This window comes from Cololabis saira, chromosome 2, assembly GCF_033807715.1.
Source record: "Cololabis saira isolate AMF1-May2022 chromosome 2, fColSai1.1, whole genome shotgun sequence".
Taxonomy (NCBI): domain Eukaryota; kingdom Metazoa; phylum Chordata; class Actinopteri; order Beloniformes; family Belonidae; genus Cololabis; species Cololabis saira.
In genome coordinates this window covers 49,416,869-49,436,630 of record NC_084588.1, presented here as the reverse complement: position 1 = coordinate 49,436,630, position 19,762 = coordinate 49,416,869, and the positions used below count along the sequence as shown (strand labels likewise).

General features: G+C 39.7%; 1 protein-coding gene across 1 annotated transcript in view; it reads left to right on the top strand.

Moving 5' to 3' along the window:
* The first annotated feature begins 3,022 nt into the window (after nucleotides 1-3,022).
* Nucleotides 3,023-19,762, top strand: part of slc7a10a (solute carrier family 7 member 10a) — a 37,441-nt gene continuing 20,701 nt past the window's right edge. The window contains exons 1-3 of the mRNA XM_061746804.1: nucleotides 3,023-3,327; nucleotides 13,851-14,055; nucleotides 16,708-16,859. Of these exons, the coding sequence (XP_061602788.1) occupies nucleotides 3,222-3,327; nucleotides 13,851-14,055; nucleotides 16,708-16,859 (463 nt within the window). The 5' untranslated portion in view covers nucleotides 3,023-3,221. The remainder of the gene's footprint in view (nucleotides 3,328-13,850; nucleotides 14,056-16,707; nucleotides 16,860-19,762) is intronic.

Genomic DNA, 19,762 nt, shown 5'->3' with positions numbered 1-19,762 from the left:
TAACCCCGAATTTTGACTGCATGTAAACGTAGTCATTGAGGATAGTACTTTAAGACCGTAAGGGTCACAACCCAAACTGATGTTAGCTACAAGTCTAAGGGCCAGTTTCTGTGATGGCGTGGGTTTGAATCAGTGTTCTTGACAAGGGTCTTTTGCACTTATGTGATAGTGGATTAATGCTGAAAAGCCTATTAAGATTTAAGACTAGCATATGTTCAGTCTTTTTTTTACAGCAATGCAAAAGCACATTCCACAAACATTATAAAGACACGGCTGAAGTAAAGAGGATTTGACTACTGGTAATGATTAATTAATTAATTAAATAATTAATTGCTCCCCTATTTGCATGAACAATGGGACAAAATAATAACTGATACACTGCATTGTTTGGTATCCAAAAGGCCAGAATACCTTATAGGTTTTGAGACTGGCTATACTACAAAGTGCTAAAATCTTTACTCTCACAATTTATTTAGTCATTTTTTTGGTTTGTGTGTGAACAAATAGGATGAAGTTGACAAGAAAGAAAGAGTTTTGTCGTGAGTTAATACCGTCTGAACAGAAATGTAAGAATCAAAAGTGGGGAAAAAAGGAAGGAGGGAAGTATTTCCTGTTATATTGCTGTACTACTGTTCTATGTTGTGAAACTACTTCCAATAAAAAAAAAGCAAATGTAAGAATCATCCATTCATCATCCGTATCCACTCATTCCAATTCAAGCATGTAAGGATCATTGCATTTGAAAAGAAAAAAGATAAGCCAACGTTTCCTGTTCTGGGCTCGATGTTGATGGCTGTGTTTCAATGGGACTGAAGGAAATTCAAGTCAGACTGCGGATGTGAAGAGATCCCCGTGTTATGGTGTTGGGAATTCTTCCTCGCCTTCCTCATTTTCTCATTCTTGAAATGTGGATTGATGCAATTATTATTATTTTTTTCTATTTCTTTTTATTGACATTCAGCATTAGACATTCACATCCGATACATCATGTATTCATACATCTTACATCTGTTGTCTGTCCTAAATGTCGGAATAATGTTTTTGTTTTATGTCCAAACAATGAAAAGAAAGACAAACCACCTAAAACTACTATGTACAAGTGGGGAGTGATCTTTTCAACATAACACAATCATTGACTTGAGAAAATAAAATCAGGCCAATGGAGCGTGACGTAGTTGACCCAGTTTTCCCAGTATGAGGTGAATTTCTCCAATTTATGATTAATAAATGACGTTATCTTCTCCATTTTATAAATGTCCATTGTAAATTCTATCCATACCTTTAAAGTTGGGCTCTCCTGTGATAACCATTTCCTTGTAATAGTTTTTTTTAGAGGCCACTAGCAGGATATTCATTAAATGTTTATCTCTTTTTGGCCAGTCCTGAGGTATGTGTATGTATTTCCCATTTGCAGATATCCTGTAGGGCTTTGTGTATCTCTTTCCAGTAATTCTTTATGACAGGGCAGTCCCAGAAAACATGGTAATGATTTGCAGTTTGATTCCCACAGTTTCTCCAGCACACAGAGGAGTTATTATCATAATGAGAGATGCAGTTCATTCTTACCAAGCAACTGACCTAAAAACTTTAATACTTGAAATGACAATCTTTGGAAAAGTCTCTCTTTTTTTTTTTTTTTTTTTTTTTTTTTATAATGATCCACTTCAATGAATTACTCAATTATTAGTTGTTGTTTTTTGTCATCAGTGACACTGTTAGTCAGAGATGTATAGTAATGAAGTAGATGTACTTCGTTACACTACTTGTGTTTTTTTATCTTACTTTTACTTCACTACATTTAAAAGTTAAAAAATATACTTTTACTTCGTTACTTTGTCATTTGCCTCCTCGTTACAAATTAAAATAATTAAAAAATTATCTGGAATGCGCGGGTCCGAAAGGACGAGAAGAAGAACTACATACTATTACTACCGCGAGATTAGGATTCTCATGCTCATGAAGATTCCCCCAACATAGTTAAAACGTTAAAAAGTGGTCCCCATGTTACATTTTGCAAGAAAGACAGTTTATTTTTGGTGTTCTATTCTATACCATATTTCATTCACCTGAAAGTGAAATAAAGAAAACAAGGGAAGGATAATTTTTCGGTTGTGTTGCTTCTTTTCATGCATACTATAAAATACTTGTACTTTTACTTTTGATACTTGAGTATATTTATTGAGTATATTTTTTCACATGATACTTTTTATACTTAAGTACATTTAATGTGAGCTACTTTAAGACTTTTACTCAAGTAATTTTCTTGTGGGTGACTTTAACTTTTATCAAAGTCTTTTAGTTAGTTAATCTTTATTTCGGTCAATTATAAGCATAAAAATCAATAAGCAAGATAATAAACATTTACAGGTTTTTCTTTGGTCAACATGGTGATTATTTTGACCGAAAAGGTATGGGTTGAAGCATAAAGCTTATCTTGCCCACATTTTAACATAACAACAATAGAATATGCAAAAAAAAAAAAAAAAGCAGAAGTGTCATCAGGCTACACGAAATAATAATAATAATAATAATAATAATAATAATAATAATAATAATAATAATAATAGCTGTAATAATAATAATACTAATAATAATAATAATGATAGCTCTGAAAACAGAAAGTGAAAAGATGCTAAAGAAACCGACAAAACCAATTTAAGTTGTCATTTCATCTCATGCATGTGTATCGTGTCTATGCATCAAATCCTACATACTATACATGAATATGTTCATACCGGTACACACACACACCTACATGCATACATGTGTACATTCTTCTTTGTTTGCTTATTCTGCTTCTATATTTTTCAGTTATGCTATTTCTACTTTTACTTAGTTACTTTTTTCAAGTACTTTATACACCTCTGCCGTCAGTCCCTAACAGTGTTTAAACTACATCAAACGTTGTAACTGCTGATGCTGCCCCCTCCTGCAGGCAGAGAGCAGACCACGTGGTGCAGGACAGAGGCTATTTATTCATGCACCGGTTAATTCCCGTCTCTGTTTACCTCCCAGGTGTGTGATCCGTGACTGCAGCTCCTCCACAACCAGCCTGCACCTGAGACAAGGTGGGGGCCGTGCCGCGCATGCGCGAGTCCCTCTCCTCTCATCCTGCAGCAGGACAGTAACAGTGAGTGTAACGGCACCCAGGGGAGCGCAGCGGTGCAGCAGGCTGGTATCCGGACCGGGATCGAGGCTCAGAGAGACGCACGCCGGAGGAGATGGGGGGCAAACAGAAAGTAGACAAGGATGGAAACTCCGGCAAGAGTGACAAAGTCACTTTGAAAAAGGAAATTGGACTCTTGAGCGCTTGCGCCATTATTATTGGTGAGTATGAGCCAGGACTGATCCTGATCCTCAACAGTTTTTTTATTTACTGATGAGTTTATGCAGAAAATAAAAAAAGTTGAGGAGGAAGTGATTCAAATAACTACTTCACTTTCAGAAAAAGTGCCACATTGTGCATGTAAACCGCAGAAATGCGCAGCGGCGACTCGCTTTTACGCACGGCGCTCCGAGCGCTCGGAGCGCCGCGCGTAAAAGCGAGTAACCGGTTTCTGCATTGCATCAGGCATGATGATGTGAACATTTCCACGCTTACGTGGCTGGAATCTCCTCGTGCTGAACACGAGAGGACTAACAAAAGCCCAGCCTCCTCCGCGTCTCCGTGGGACATAACAGCTGAGAATAGACGGCGCACTTTTTCACTGGTTCCGCGTCCCGAGTCGAACCACGAGGCTTTAATACGCCTTCATGTGTTTATATAACAACCTTCCCGCTCAGAAAGTACTTGAGTTTACAGTAGAAATGCAGGAGGAGGGGGGTTTACTGGATGGAGGAAGTTGCGTTTACTACTAACGGTTTCCTGCATATTTTATGATGAAGCATCAGAGCAGCTGCAGAGTAAATGCCACGTCAAGACCCTCCTCTCTAGTAAAGTCAACAGGTTAGACTTTTATTATGACGGGCAGGGATCACCTGATGAAAAGCTTGTGGGTGGAGGAGGTGGAGGACACCAGGATGCTGTTACATGACCTGAATAGTATGAAGATTGTATTTTTATCTGTCCTTACATTATTTCCCCGGTTTGTTGCATATAGACTTGGGGTTAAATGTGTTCATTAATTCATCTGGATACCCAAACAGCAGTTCAGGTGATGTTCAGGTATCTTTGTGGCAGCAGAGAGTACACAGCATCCTTTCCTCCATAGCTCAAAGGTCCCACTTTTTTTTTTTATTATTAAGACAGGTACAAAAAACAAAGACAAAAAACAAGATTACGGTCAACATCTAGGTAGAGGCAGAACATGCATGAACTACAATATAAAACATGGTATGTACAATAAAGGAAGTGATACCCTCAGCAAAATGTAAAGTTAGAGATAAAAAGAACAAAACAAACAAGAAAGAAAAAAAAACACAAGTAGGCACTAGGGATGGCCGGTATGGACTAAAAAAATTATCACGATAATTTCTGGCATTTATCCCGATAACGATAAAAATGACGATAAAAAAAATACCAATTCAACTCCACCTTTTTAACTATAAATCTATCACCACATTCAGTCTTTGGAGCCCCCAAAACACTGCTCTAAAAGAATACTAAATTCTACTAAACTACACCAATTATTACACCACTCTGGTGGAGACCTCAGCAGCTTCTGTTATATATAATATGTTATATATAATATATAATGTAAAATATATAATAAATTACTTGTATTGCCATCCTTTGCATTCACGGTTTTTTGCAGACTGCATATAATAGATGATGTTTGCTCCTCGTCACTGTTTTTAAATCCAAACCAGTTCCAGATAACGGAGCTGGAGCCTCGTTTAACAACGAGCTCCTCGCTTTCAGATCCGCATTCTGCCATGTTTGTTAAGGCTGATTTATGGTTCTGCGTTAAATCAACGCAGAGCTGGGTAACCCACACCGTAGGCTCTGCGTCGATTTTAACGCAGAACCATAAATCCGGCTTTACACAAAAACACATCAACGGGAATTTATCGTTTTTACCGCGAGATGACAAATTCTTACCGTGGGGAATTTTTTTGACGGTTTATCGTGAACGGTAAAATATCACCTATTCCTAGTAGGCACTGTCACACCTGACGCATGGGGACTAGAAGAAATGAAGCATGGTGGTTTTTAAATTGGTAGGCAGGATTCAATGATTATGGGACTGCAGACAATTGAATATTTTCTTTAATGTGTTTCAGGAAAGGGTTCTACAATTTAGAAAAGGTTTTAGCAGAGCCTCTCATGGAATGCTTTATTTTCTCTAGTTTAAAAAAAATAGAGTACCGGTAAATCCCTTTTCCAGTGGGTAAAGGTGGATGGGTAGAGACTCCTTCATTTGAGTAAAATAATCGCCTGGCGAGCAGAGTGGGGAAAGCGACGCAGTCAGCCTCTGCTTTTGAAAGAACAATTGTGTCTGGGGGAACGCCGAAGACGGCTATAGATAGGCACGGAGAAATTAATTTATTAAGGCAATCAGAAATTGTTTTAAAAATAAGAGACCAAAATTTTTCAAGTTCAACACATGACCAGAACATGTGCGCATGAGTGGCAGGCATATGTCTTATGTTACATTTGTCATAATAAAGTTGTGAAAATAAATTAAAGTGCATTCTAACGAGCACAAAGATAAGTCTTTTCAAACGATAAAATAATAAATGAATGAGAAAAGCTCCAGAATGGCTTTCTGGGCGGTGGGTGTGGTTGAGTGAGGGAGAACGTGCAGCCTGGTTCAGTTTTCAGTTTCAGTTTCAGTTTATTTAAAAAAAGGACAGTACACATTAATCAACATTACTGTAAATGCGCCAGTTTTAGCCAACTGGCTAAAGTTTTAAGGCTTTACACTAGAAGTTTTCACTTCCAGTTTGACGTCACCAGTTTTCAGGCATCGCTGTGGAGTCATTTGTTCCACTCTGCTTTAAGATGTTACATCATTAGGATTTGAGGTCCTGGCCCAGCACTTAAGGTCAACAATGATGCTGTTTTTTGTCCCAGTGACCTATTTGGGCCACGTTTTAGATGTGAGATCGTGAGGAGCCTCTCAGCCCTGCAGGGAGCGATCCTCTGCTGGGACTGCAGGCCCAACTCACAACCTCCAACAGGTTCCTGAAGGAGGTGCTTGTGCTGGTGTGTTGTTCTGTCCACATGTTGCACTCTGCATTTACAGACAAACATGTTAACTTTGCTCTCGCCCGTCCAAAGGAAGTAAGTTCCAGAAGTATGGTGGTTTGTACAGTGAGAAGGTTCCTGGTTTGACTCCCAGCAGGAGTTTACATGTTCTCCCTGTCCTTGTCCGGCTCACTCCAGATTCTCTTGACAGTCCAGCAACATGTGTAGAAGTTGATTGATGATAAGCATGAGCGTATTTGGTTTTGTCGTTTACTTGCCACCCTGCGATGGAGCGGTGACCTGTCCAGTTTGTACCAGTCCTGCACTGACAGTGGCTCCAACAGACTCCCATGACCCTGCACTGGATTAGAGAAGAATAGAAAACAGAGGGATGGAGGAGATACTAACTGGGTCCTGTAAAGACAAATGTCAAGAATCGATTCGATTCTGATTCTTAAGATTCAGAATCGATTATCACACTTTGATTCGATCCAATTCCGATATGGATTTGGGTTAGTGCTATTAAAACTGTTTTTTGAGCTGTTGCATGAGTTATATGACTGTCTAGTTATGCAACACATTAATACTTGTATTATATTGAGATTCAACAGCAAGTATTGCAGCTAATGATGCTGTAAGGACCAATCAGCTCCCAGAATGCTGATAGAACTGCTTTCAGAAACATCGTGGGGCAGAATTACCAAACAGATCCAGGGAGGAAACAGAGACGGATGAAATCGGTTTTATTTTTTTCCCATTTATGAAAATTTAGTTTTTAGCATCTTATGCAAATGTAACCCCAAGACATTATATAAAGCAAAGAAATATAGACAATTTATGCAATTATAACTGAAAACTTTAATGTTTTCATACCTTTAAACATATTTAAAGGCAAAAACATGGCACCAGTTATTCTTGTGTCCAACAAAACATTCCTTTTTGGGGCATAAACAAAAAAATACCAAAAGTTGTAATGATGAAAAAAAATCGATCTTTTATGAATCGATTTTTAGGAATTAATACGAGAATCGATTTAAAATCGGAAAATCGATTTTTTTTCAACACAGGCCTAATGAGATGTAGATCTTCTTTGTTTTGCAGTTTCTGAGCGTTGCACAACATTGTGTGTTTTCAGCTCTCGGGAATAGTGCAAATGTCTAACGTAGGGTCCTAAATTCCTGCTGAGCTGCAAATGAATCGTAAACCTTTCCAACATGATGATGATTTTCTTTAAATTTCAACAGTTGAGTATCATGTGATATTATTATGCGGTTAGTAGCTGCATCCTGCAGCGCCAGGAGATGTGTTGATGGGAAGATCAAGAATGGTGATGATCTCTGGATGTGGAGCTGCCTTGCTTCTAGGCCTGTGTTGAAAAAATCGATTATCCGATTCTAAATCGATTCTCATATTCATTCCTAAAAATCGATTCTTATGTCTATAGATCCATTTTTATTTTTTGATTTTATTTATTTATTTTTTTTTTTCATAATTTTCGCCAGGTGAACTTTAATCCCAGTAGTCGGACACAGTTTGTCATGAAACTTCTGAAAAATGCCAGGTGCTTCATGGCAATATGTGTGCGTGGTGACAGAATAAATTAGATAAGCTAAAATGATTTGTTTATTGCATGAACTGTTGCAATTTCTTTCTTTTTTGCACTTTAAATGGATATTAAAAGGCCTGTTTGAGTTATTTATTTCTTAGTTATTTCACAATAATTATTGTGAAATTATTATTTCACTAGTTATTTTACAGTCATATAATTCAGGCAACAGCTCAAAAAACATTTTAAATAACACTAAGCCAAATCAATATCGAATCGGATCGAATCGAATCATGATAATCGATTCTGAATATTAAGAATCGGAATCGAATCAATGTTTGACATTTGAATCGATACCCAGCCCTACTTGCTTCAGTATGAGGCGCTGCTCCTGACCACAACATCCACCACTGTTACTGACACTTATATTGGTGATGTAAACATACTGTTACAGTCACCTTGTTTTAAAAGCTATCATACGAGGACGAGTCCAGATCCAGACAATAAAGCCGTTTTTATTGGAAGTGACTTTTGGCATCGCACGGGAGGGACGCGGAGGCGGCTGAGTTAGACGCTGATTAATCTGAGCGGTTATGAAAGACTTTCACGGCTATCGTGCAGGGCGACTGAGAAGGTGGATAGGACTCTGATTCATGCTTTTCAGCCGCGATGCCAAACTTTATGACATAACGACAACAAACACAGGCATTATATAACGGCTCCACATCTCAGCGCAGCCTCCACAATCAAATCAGACAATGATAAATGTGCCGTTTGGCCCCCCGCTCCGGCTCGGCATCATTAGGGAGCATTGAGAGCCCCGGTGTGCTTCACTGGCTCACAACAGCCATGATGGCCACAGTGACAGTCACTCTGTGTGTGTGTGGATTTCTTTCACTCCAAACTTCCCCACAAAAAACAGGAAAACTGTGGAGGACAGTGCAAAACACATTTTGCTTAGACAGCTGCTGTTTGGTTACTTAGTTGTGCGGATTAGTTTTTGTTTTGTCTCTTGCTTTGGGAGGGATGCTGACACGAAGGCCTGGCTGAATCTCAGCTCCTAATTTGGTGGTTTACTAGCAGTCGACGCGTCTCTGTTCGTCTCTGTTTGGGGTCAGCGGAGCCAGAACTGTAATAAACAGGAGACGGCTGATAGCCAGGTCAATAAGTTTGAGTTTAGTTTAGTTTAGTTTATTGGTCCTTTCAGTTTCCACAACACAAATAACCCAAAGTACAGGTGTAAATCGTCAGTGTACATATATATATATATATATATATATATATATATATATATATATATATATATATATATATATATATATATATATATATATATATATATATATATATATATATGCGTATTATACCTTTGTTTTACATGTATTAATCATTTTGTATTTATAGGTGCTTTTGAATTGTAATAACATGCTACACCTTTGATCGTGCATACACCAGCGATGAACGGGCCCTCGCACTCACGGCCACCGTCCACCATAAGCATATCAGAAATGACACCACCCACGACTTCCTATGTCAAATCGGTCAAAAGTTATAGCAGAAAATAGGGCCAACCAATCCGAAGAAGGGGCGGGGCTAATTCAGGCCAACGAAGCTTAAGGACTCATTACAGAGTCTGATCACACCACCCACAACTCTCTATGTCAAACCATTCAAAAGTTATGGCAGAGAAAAGTATTCTAGGGGGCGCTGTTGAGCCGTTAGGCCACGCCCATTAATGCAAACCATGAAATATCAAATGTATCTCCAGGCCTGGCTTGCATGCAAAATTTGGTGACTTTTGGGGAACTATCAAATATGGACCAATCAGATGAAGGGGGGGCGCGTTTTGGCGTCTGGCGTCGCCACAGTAACACTTTTGAAAGAGAAAAGCAGGATGGAGACGCATATTTTGATGTATAACACACCTGGGTGCACGTTACGGTTTGGGCCGTATTAACTGTCGAAGGAATGGCATAAATTGCTCCAAAATTACGCGATCAATTCAGAATGTTCAAAATGGCCGACATCCTGTTCGGACTTTTCTTTAAGTTGTGACATGATACAGGTGTGTACCGATTTTCGTTCATGTACGTCAAACCGTATTGTGGGGCTTGAGGCACAAAGTTTTTCGGGGGGCGCTGTTGACCCATTTTGCCACGCCCAGTAATGCAAACCATTAAATATCACATTTTTCGCCAGGTCTGGCTTGCGTGCAAAATTTGGTGACTTTTTGGGCACGTTTAGGGGGAAAAAAGGCCCTCTTTTCGTCAGAAGAAAGAAAAAGAAAGAAAGAAAGAAAAATTCCTACAGATACAATAGGGCCTTCGCACTGTAAGTGCTCGGGCCCTAATAAGTAGATTATCTGCTATGTTTATACTCTTTACTACATTTAGATTTTAAAAGCTGACTTGTCAAAGATGTTCCCTGCCTTTCACCCAAAGAGAAATCAAATCCATCCGCCACACACGATGCAACACGGATGTGTGTGCAGCCAGAGGGTTTCCCCTCGGCTTCATACAAAAGCATTCTGCCTTTATTTCCGATAAGTCTCCCAGACAAGGTTTTAGGTTACGAGGGAAAGTCGGGCGGCCACGGCTCCGTGGATGTAGTTTGTTTTTGTTTTTTCGTCCCCGCCAGCACAGGAGGGAACATGTTTGGTCACAGCTCGGTTCAGCAGTGGATCTGCAGAAAGACTGAGGCTAAATATCAGCGCTGCTCCAACCGTAATAGATGTGAGCTTGAACTGTATGTGGTGAGTAAACGGGCCGTGTTGCTCTGGCAACCAGCGCGGGAACATTAGTCTAAACATTGTGGGATAGTGATTGTAGAGTCTCACATTTACGCCTCCTCTCTCATGGAGAGAAAGCAATAACCTTCACTGATTATCATGCCGAGCCAGCCTTGATTGCTGGCAACTCTGATGCCGTTTGGAGACGAAGGGGATTCAGAACTGGAGATGCATCAGAGAGCTGTCATCTTTTATTTTAACCTTTATTTATTGAGGTAAAATCTCATTGAGACCCAGCGTCTCAGGAATACGACGGAGTATTAGGGCCAAACTAAGACAAAAAAAAATTGGAAATTACAAGAATAAAGTCGTAAAATTACGAGAATAGACTTTATTCTCGTAATATTACGACTTTATTCTCGTAATATTACGACTTTATTCTCATAATATTACAACTTTATTCTCGCAACATTAGGCTATGACTTTATTCTCGTAATTTTACGACTTTATTCTCATAATATTACGATTTTATTCTCGTAATAATACGACTTTATTCTCGTAATATTTCGACTTTATTCTCATAATATTACGACTTTATTCTCATAATATTACGACTTTATTCTCATAATATTACAACTTTATTCTCGCAACATTAGGTTTTGACTTTATTCTCGTAATTTTACAACTTTATTCTCGTAATATTACGACTTTATTCTCGTAATATTACGACTTTATTCTCATAATATTACGACTTTATTCTCATAATATTACGACTTTATTCTCGTAATATTACGACTTTATTCTCATAATATTACGACTTTATTCTCATAATATTACAACTTTATTCTCGTAATTTCCAATTTTTTTTGTCTTAGTTTGGCCCTAATACTCCGTCATACAGGAACATAAGATAATTAATAATAATAAAATTAAGTGAAAAAGGAACTAGTTAAGTACAGTTGACGTACAAACCCCCCCTGACTGTCTCACCAGCCGTCCCACAACTAATTTGAAGTCCTGTAGCGAGATAAAACTGGAAAGCTTCAGCCTCTGTTGGAGCCTGTTCCAGGTTCAAGGTGCAGCAACCTTTTTGCTTCGGCTATGATCAGACTGTTTCCGTGTCAAGTATGTGGACTAATCGGATGGGACTAATCCAATGATGGATTTATAGACAGATAGATACCAGTGGGAGGTTCTGCACATGGAAAGTGAGGACCAGTCGGTGAGAGAGTACGATGTGCAGTGATGTGTGAGGGGTTTACAACCAGAATCTCAAAGATCCGTGATCTGCAGCATCCAGTAGATGTAGGGATTGAGCAGAGGATTTCATATAAACAACATTGCCATAATCCAGGAGTGGCAAGAAAGTGGCTGCAACAATACGTGTTCTTGCTTTAAAGGGGACCTATTATGAAAAACAGTTTTTCTCTTGCTTTAACATGTATAAAGTGGTCTCCCCTCAGCCTGCCAACTCAGAGAAGGAGGAGAATTCTGCAGCGGAGTTTCAGGTCATTCAGGCAGCCAATCAGCACAGAGCCTCATTATCATAGCCCCGCCCACTCAGAATCCCGCATAGATAATGAGGTTAGAGAATGGGAAGATAAAGACCTGGATCAGAGGCTGAATTTCTAATTTATTTAGCAAAAACAATCAAAAGCTTGTTTTTAAGACATTCAAGGCCTGTTTAAAATAGGTATTAGATGCCATAATAGGTCCCCTTTAAAAGAAAAACAGGCTCTATTTCTAAAGCTTTGATTTAAGTTTCTTCATCTAAAAGAAAGATTACCGTCCAATGTTATGCCAAGGTGTTTATAAGTGGCCACAGACTCGACATGAGAACCCTGAGCATACATAATACAGGGTAAAACAGCAGGCACCTTCTTTGTATTAGAAAATACTTAGTTTTACCTGCATTTAGAACTTGCCTGAGATGAGACAGTTCTGCCTGAATGGTGTCAAAAGCCGACTGCAGATCTTTGAAATCCTGGGCGACAGAAGATGCGCCACAATAGACAACAGTATCATCAGCATAAAGATGTACAGATGCATTTATATTTTGGTCTACCCCATTCAAATAAATAATGACAAGAGTGGGTCCTAAGACGGAACCTTGCGGCACACCATTATGGGGTTTAGGAACCCGGAGCTAAGACCATCATGGTTTGTGATGCTGTATATTTTCAGATTTTAATTTACTTCTGTCTTGAACGTGCACGGAAAGATCTGAGGTGTTGATGTCATTTCGTGTCTGATTGGAGTTCTTATTCTTTCCATGAAATACTGTCATCGGTTTAAGTATTCAATTCCAACTCAAAGGGGTGAACAGGCTCCAGTAACAGTGGATTACATAACTACTTCCTTTGTTACGCAGCTGGCATCATTCTGACTATCGGTAAATATGTGTTAAAGCCCGAGTTTATCCATGAAAATGGTGATAATGTTATGGAGACGACTAAAATAAATCCAGTTTTTGCTTAATTCATTTCGACTCCAGTACGTGACAGCTATATCTCTTAGTCATTAAATGTGCATTTTCAGTGTGGATGCCATAAGAAAAGCTTTTTAAAGATGAGGTTAGTGTGATATAGGAGTGTAGTTTGTTGTATATCAACAGCTTCAACAATAAACTTTCACCTTTATTGAAATAATAAAGGTGAAAGGCCAGAACGCAGCTCCCGAGGCTCCGGCCTGCAAACATGCACAAAAGAGAAAAAAGGGGGGCCGGCACAAGAAACTACAGGAACGATGGACAAAAACGATAGCTATGAGATATTTATAATAAATAAAAATGGAAATGGAGAAGAGAGGAAGTGAAGAGGAGAAGAGAAGAAGGGTGAGAGGCACAGCCCACCGGATCATGTCGGTGCCCCCTGCAGCATAAACCTATAGCAGCATATCTACCGCAAAGTTATATTTGAGACTAACTATTATAGTCTTGTTCTATAGCTGCAACTATGACTACTGACTCTAACACACTAGAGTTTACACTACCTAGAGATTTACCAACACCAGCTAGAGGTTTACTAAACACTAACTATAGGCTTTACTAAACAGAAAGGTTTTAAGTTTAGTTTTAAAGGTGGAGGTGGTGTCAGCCTCCTTAACCCAGATTGGAAGTTGGTTCCAAAGTAATGGTGCCTGATAGCAGAACGCCCGCCCTCCAAATCTACATTTAGATACTCTAGGAACTACGAGTAAACCTGCACTCTGAGAGCGGAGAGCTCTGACAGGAACATAAGGCACTATCAGGTCTTGTAAATACTGCGGAGCTAAGCCGTTTTGGGCTTTATATGCAAGTAATAAAATTTTTAATTGGATTCTGAATTTTAGTGTAATTTAGTATATTAATGAGCCAAAAATGTAATGATTTATGTGTTTATAAATGTTTTATTATCTAAAAATGATCATTTATAGGTGAGTGTAATGGTTTCATCTCTTCTTCTCAGGGAACATCATCGGCTCGGGGATCTTCATCTCCCCTAAGGGAGTGCTGGAACATGCCGGCTCCGTGGGATTGTCCCTCATCGTGTGGATGTGTGGGGGGGGAATCTGCGCCCTGGGCTCGCTCTGCTACGCCGAGCTGGGGGTCACCATCCCCAAGTCCGGGGGAGACTACTCCTACGTGACGGAGATATTCGGAGGGCTCGTCGGGTAAGTGCTGATATCTGAAGAATGAGCACCACTTGGCGTTAATCTCAGCAGCAGTTGGACCCGACCTGGAGTTTGAGCTGGTGTTTGTTACACCGGTCCGGAGACGGTCCAGCAGGGCTGCCTCCTGGAACCAGTCCCCTCCTGGAACCAGTCCCCTCCTGGAACCAGTCCCCTCCTGAAACCAGTCCTCTCCTGGATCCAGTCACCTCCTGGAACCAGTCTCCTCCTGGAACGAGTCCCCTCCTGGATCCAGTCCCCTCCTGGATCCAGTCTCCTCCTGGAACCGGTCCCCTCCTGGATCCAGTCTCCTCCTGGAACCAGTCCCGTCCTGGATCCAGTCTCCTCCTGGAACCAGTCTCCTCCGGTCCTGTTTCCCCTCTCATGTGCAGCTGCAGCATCAGCTGACCCGTCATATGATCACACGGAGCTTACTGTACATGTGCTGGATAAACAAGCCCAGGAGGGTTTACTGGCTTCGTCATGCTCGGTTATTTAAAGATCATCGCCTGTGAAGGATCAAATCAAAATAAAAAGTGTGTTACAAACACATGAACCCTTTTATTATTGTGTGCTTTGCTGTTGCCTCACGACTTGGGGTTAAACTTTATTTTTCAGAGATTGTGTAACTTGACCAACAGCTTTTACAGCTTTTGATAAAACCTTGAAAGTCGATTTAGAGTTTAAAAGTCACATCAGGTCAAGGTCTGAGCTACAAAAAGACATTTAAATATTGACTCTCAGCAGGTCATTGCACGTATGAACAGAATAAATACGCTACTAAGCATTCCTGTGTGTCAACGCCCCCCTGCATTCTTAGATATTACTAGACTGCTCTAGACCCTCGTGTAGCGAGGGGGGGGATGTGGGGGATGTGGGGGCTGCAACACTTGGTTGTGTAATGTCCTGCCTATCAAAGTGCAATGGGACAAATATACTCTGTCAGCTCTTGTTTTCTTTTAGCTCACACCCGTTACGTCTTCTCTGCCCAGCCGGTGTCTCAGCAGTGTTGCTTTTCTAGTATATCGTTTTAGTGCATTACTATTTATTACTATCGTTAACTGTTTATGTTTTAGATTAGATCAGATTAGATTCAACTTTATTGTTGAATTAGCACAGAATACACTTACTGAGACACCGACATGCAGTTACTAGGGGTGTAACGATACACTAATCTCACGATAACGATACGATATGATATTATAGTAGTATTTTTTAACAACCTTGAATGAGGAACATATGACTGGAAAAAATTGTCTTTTATTTGAAAGAGAAAATACAAAACAATACTGTGCGTTTTCCCTATTGTTACAGTTTGTAATGCTTTATAACTGTTTAAGTTTTAAAGAGCAAGCCAGGCCAACCATTTTCCACAAACTGAACTAAAACTGTTGAGCGGACATTAAAGTACACTGGAACTCAGCAGAAGTTGTCCCCGTGTTTATCCTACTCACGACCCGAAAAAGTTTAATTTAATAAGGTAAGGCTTAACTCTACACCAGCCTTACATAAGTAAAAGTTCAGAGCTCAAAACCCTGCAAGAGTCCCGTGATTGGGACGTAAAACGGTACTAGTTTCTTCTGAGCGGAGGAAGATTTTGGTCCGCGGGTCAAGGTGCGTTACTAGTCAACACAATAGATTAATATTAATAACCCAATATCGCGATACAGTTTGTCACCTCCACGACACGTATCGTGACGTTTTTGTATCGCGAAATTTCGTGGCACGATATATTGTTACACCCGTAACAGTTAGTATCTAACCAGAAGTGCAAAGAAGCAGAAAGTGCGGAATGTTCAGTCGTCTAAAATAATGAGGTACAGTTTCTGCAAAGTTAGCAGCGGTTTTGTAAACTGTGACAAACTATGAAAGGATATATACAGTATGAAAGATATGTACAATACAGTCAAGTAGTAAATTATGCTGAAACTCTAAAAATGAGAATATACAGTATAAAGAATATGTGCAGTCCCATTGGAGACAAATGTTACAGTGACAGTGAAGCTGTAATTACGCAGGTATTACTTTGGAAGCATGCTTTGAATTTGAAATTGTAGAGTCTTAATTCTCTGGAAAACTGAAACAGTTTTCTCAAGAATGCCCCTCTAGTTAATTTCCCAGGCTCTATCGATGGGGAGAACCACCACAACATGATGCTGCCACCGTCATAGTTGACTTTAATGAGAGAGAATAGCTCTGCATCACATGCTGGGGTTTCCATCGTGGCTAAAAAGTCTCCAAAACTCTTTGTTTCTCCTCTTTTCTGGCTATTATTTATTTCCCTAGAGCCTTACTGGTAGTGATTAATGCACTCCCATCTGTCAGTGACATCATGAAATGTGCAGCCATGTACTTTCTGAGCAACACTATGAAATACGGGCACTGATAACGCGGAGACGCCGTTCTGTTCATTGCCTGCCGTTCTCACACGCGGGTGTTTCTCCGTTCTCCCGCCTGAGCATCTGGTTCTCATTGCTGATAAGAGGTCCTTGACCGAGTATTCAACCTCAGCTGCAGCGCTGCAGAAGTTGTGCTGGCAGCTTTCAGCCAAGATGGATTTGGAAAAAACAGCAACTTCTGCACACAAGTTTCAGAAATGTTATGAAATGGCTGGACTGTTCTCATGCAAATCCCTGTTGTGTGTTTGTTCCTTAGCTTCCTGTTGTTATGGAGCGCCGTCCTCATCATGTATCCCACCACGCTGGCCGTCATTGCCCTCACCTTCTCTAATTACGTCCTGCAGCCGGCCTTTCAGAACTGCCTGCCTCCATTCATCGCCACCAGACTGCTGGCCACCATCTGTGTCTGTGAGTCACTCCAACGCTTCACCATTCACAGCCATTGATCTGGTATTAGTCACTATGTTCTTGGAACTATTACTTTACATGTAAGATTCTTCAGTTTTTACAACTTTATTCTGCATAATTACGGCTGCTTTATTCAACAGATATCTGATCTGTTGAATGACTGATCAGGTTTTAGCAGATCTCATCAGGCTGCTGTTAATCCTCTTATTTCTTAACTGCTGATCACAAACAGAAGACTAGAGTCACTGTGACTCGCTGAAGTTTGATACTGTGAGTGTTGAGACAAACCTTTGACAGGTAACGTCTCATTACTCAACTCCAAGAGGGATGTGCAATGTGAATTTTTCAGAATATAATTCAATATAAATGTCTTTTTCTGTCAGAAACTCTTAAAGCTTTTTATATTCTATCACTTTGTTTCGTTTCATTTCGTTTATTTCCAACATGTAAAAACCAACATCAAAACACATATTTCAAGTACGTGTTCGAAAAGGAGTGGGAGGAAGTATAAACTTATTTAATCCCACCCCCTTTCCACAACTAAACATAAATTATATGTCTGCATCGATCCAAAGTCGCTTTTATTGCAATAAAATGAGGAACTAACAAGTATAATATCTTCAAAAAAGGTATAAAGCTAGGCTTACCGGTATAGATAAAATGATCTAATACAGAGCTTCTTTGCCGGACAGCAGAGGTGTCTTCAGTATTCACATTCATTACTCAGGTAGAAGTATAGATACTAAAGTTTAAAAATACTCCTGTAGAAGTTGAAGTATCAACTCAAGTTTTTTACTCAAGTAAAAGTATAAAAGTACTGGTTTCAAAACTACTTAAAGTATAAAAGTAAAAGTAATGTAAGGGGGAAAAAAGTCATTAAGGACAAAAGCAATTGAAAATGAATGTATCTTAGTATAATGCAAATATATTAAAGAAGCATATATGTGTACTATTGAGCATTAACATGTGTTTCAGAGAGCAGGAGATATGATGACTAGTTGCCTATAAGTATTGTAATGGTGCAAAAAGTCAAACTTCAGAGGCATGTTATCATTTATCCTAACCTTTATTGGAATGTACATCCAAGTTTAGTTGCAGGAATCTGAGGGAACGGATGTAAGAACAAAACTGGACAAGAACATCTGAAACAACCACAACCAAATTCACTCTATCTGGATGGAGCAATTTAACTGGATAGTTTTTATTAAAGGCCAAAATGAAATAGAGTAACGGGGCTGTTTTTAAAATGTAAGGAGTAAAAAGTACAGATAATTGCGTGAAAATGTAAGGAGTAAAAGTAAAAAGTCGTCTGAAAAATAATTACTCCAGTGAAGTATAGATAACCAAAATTTCTACTTAAGTAAGGTAACAAAGTATTTGTACTTCGTTACTTGACACCTCTGCCCGACAGTAATAGCAAATATAATCAAAATAGTTCATGTCTTGATAAATCTGTCTTACAAACAACAAACATGTGTTTTAGCAATAACTTAGGGTGAAGTTCTGAACAAAAGTGATATAAACTAACTACAAAGGGTGAACCAAAGACGTCTCATGGCTCGAGGATACTATTATACTCCTATAGGATACTATATACCTTTTATACTCTCAAATATAATCCAAATAGTTCATGTCCTGATAAAATCTTTCCTACAACCAACAAACGTGTTTATGTTTAAAAACTTGGGATGCAGTTCTGACCAAAAGTGATATGAACTAACTCCAAAGGGTGAACCGGAGCCGTCTCGTGACTCCAGGATACTATTATCCCCTGACGGCTGTCGCTGCCGTGTGATTATCCCGTACGACACGCTGCGCCCCATTTCTGTCCCCTGATCCGACGGCTGCCTTGCTCGAAAGGCGGGAGTCAACCGGTCTATATTTAAACGTTGCAGCGGCCAAAACATGTCACAGCGATGCAGCCGGTCTGGTCCTGTCTGAACCGGATGGAGAAAGGGAAGCGGGGGGGATGGATGGAGGTGGATGGAGGTTATTTTAGGCAGCAGAATGTTTCCCCCGCGGCTGGCCCGGCCAGGTCTGAGGGAGGCGCGTGAGCGTTGCACCCTCCTCTCGTTTGGGGCGGTGCAGGGTGTGTGCCAGCGTCGGTGTCAGACTACATAATGGTGCCAGCCCTCGTGGACGCGGCTCACGAGGGTGCCACTCCTCTATTGTGCATTGTTTGGTGCTCCTGTCGCCGAGCCCCATGGAAACAGGAAACCATTGGATACCTTAGGCGTTTGGGGATCCCATTGGCCGGACGGTGCTGAGGTTTCATGTCGGATGATCCCATTGGCTGATTCGCACCACTCCCATCTTTCACTCTGGTCCCCGGCACCAAAATCCAGACTAGAGGTGCTTTCATCAATGAAAATTAGGACTAAATATCGTCGTCAACGAACCGTTATCACCTGAGGAAAACGAGACGTGATGAAAATACGGGTCATGTGATGATAACGATAATTAAATATACAGGACTGTCTCAGAAAATTAGAATATTGTGATTTTCTGTAATGCAACTACAAAAACAAAAATGTCATACATTCTGGATTCATTACAAATCAACTGAAATATTGCAAGCCTTTTATTATTTTAATATTGCTGATCATGGTTTACAGCTTAAGAAAACTAAAATATCCTATCTCAAAAAATTAGAATATTCTGGGAATCTTAAACTTAAACTGTAAGCCATAATCAGCAATATTAAAATAATAAAAGGCTTGCAATATTTCAGTTGATTTGTAATGAATCCAGAATGTATGACATTTTTGTTTTTTAATTGCATTACAGAAAATAAAGAACTTTATCACAATATTCTAATTTTCTGAGACAGTCCTGTATAATGGAATATCGTAGAGGAATAAAAACCAGACTAAAATGTAGATTACAAACTAAAAACTGTCTTC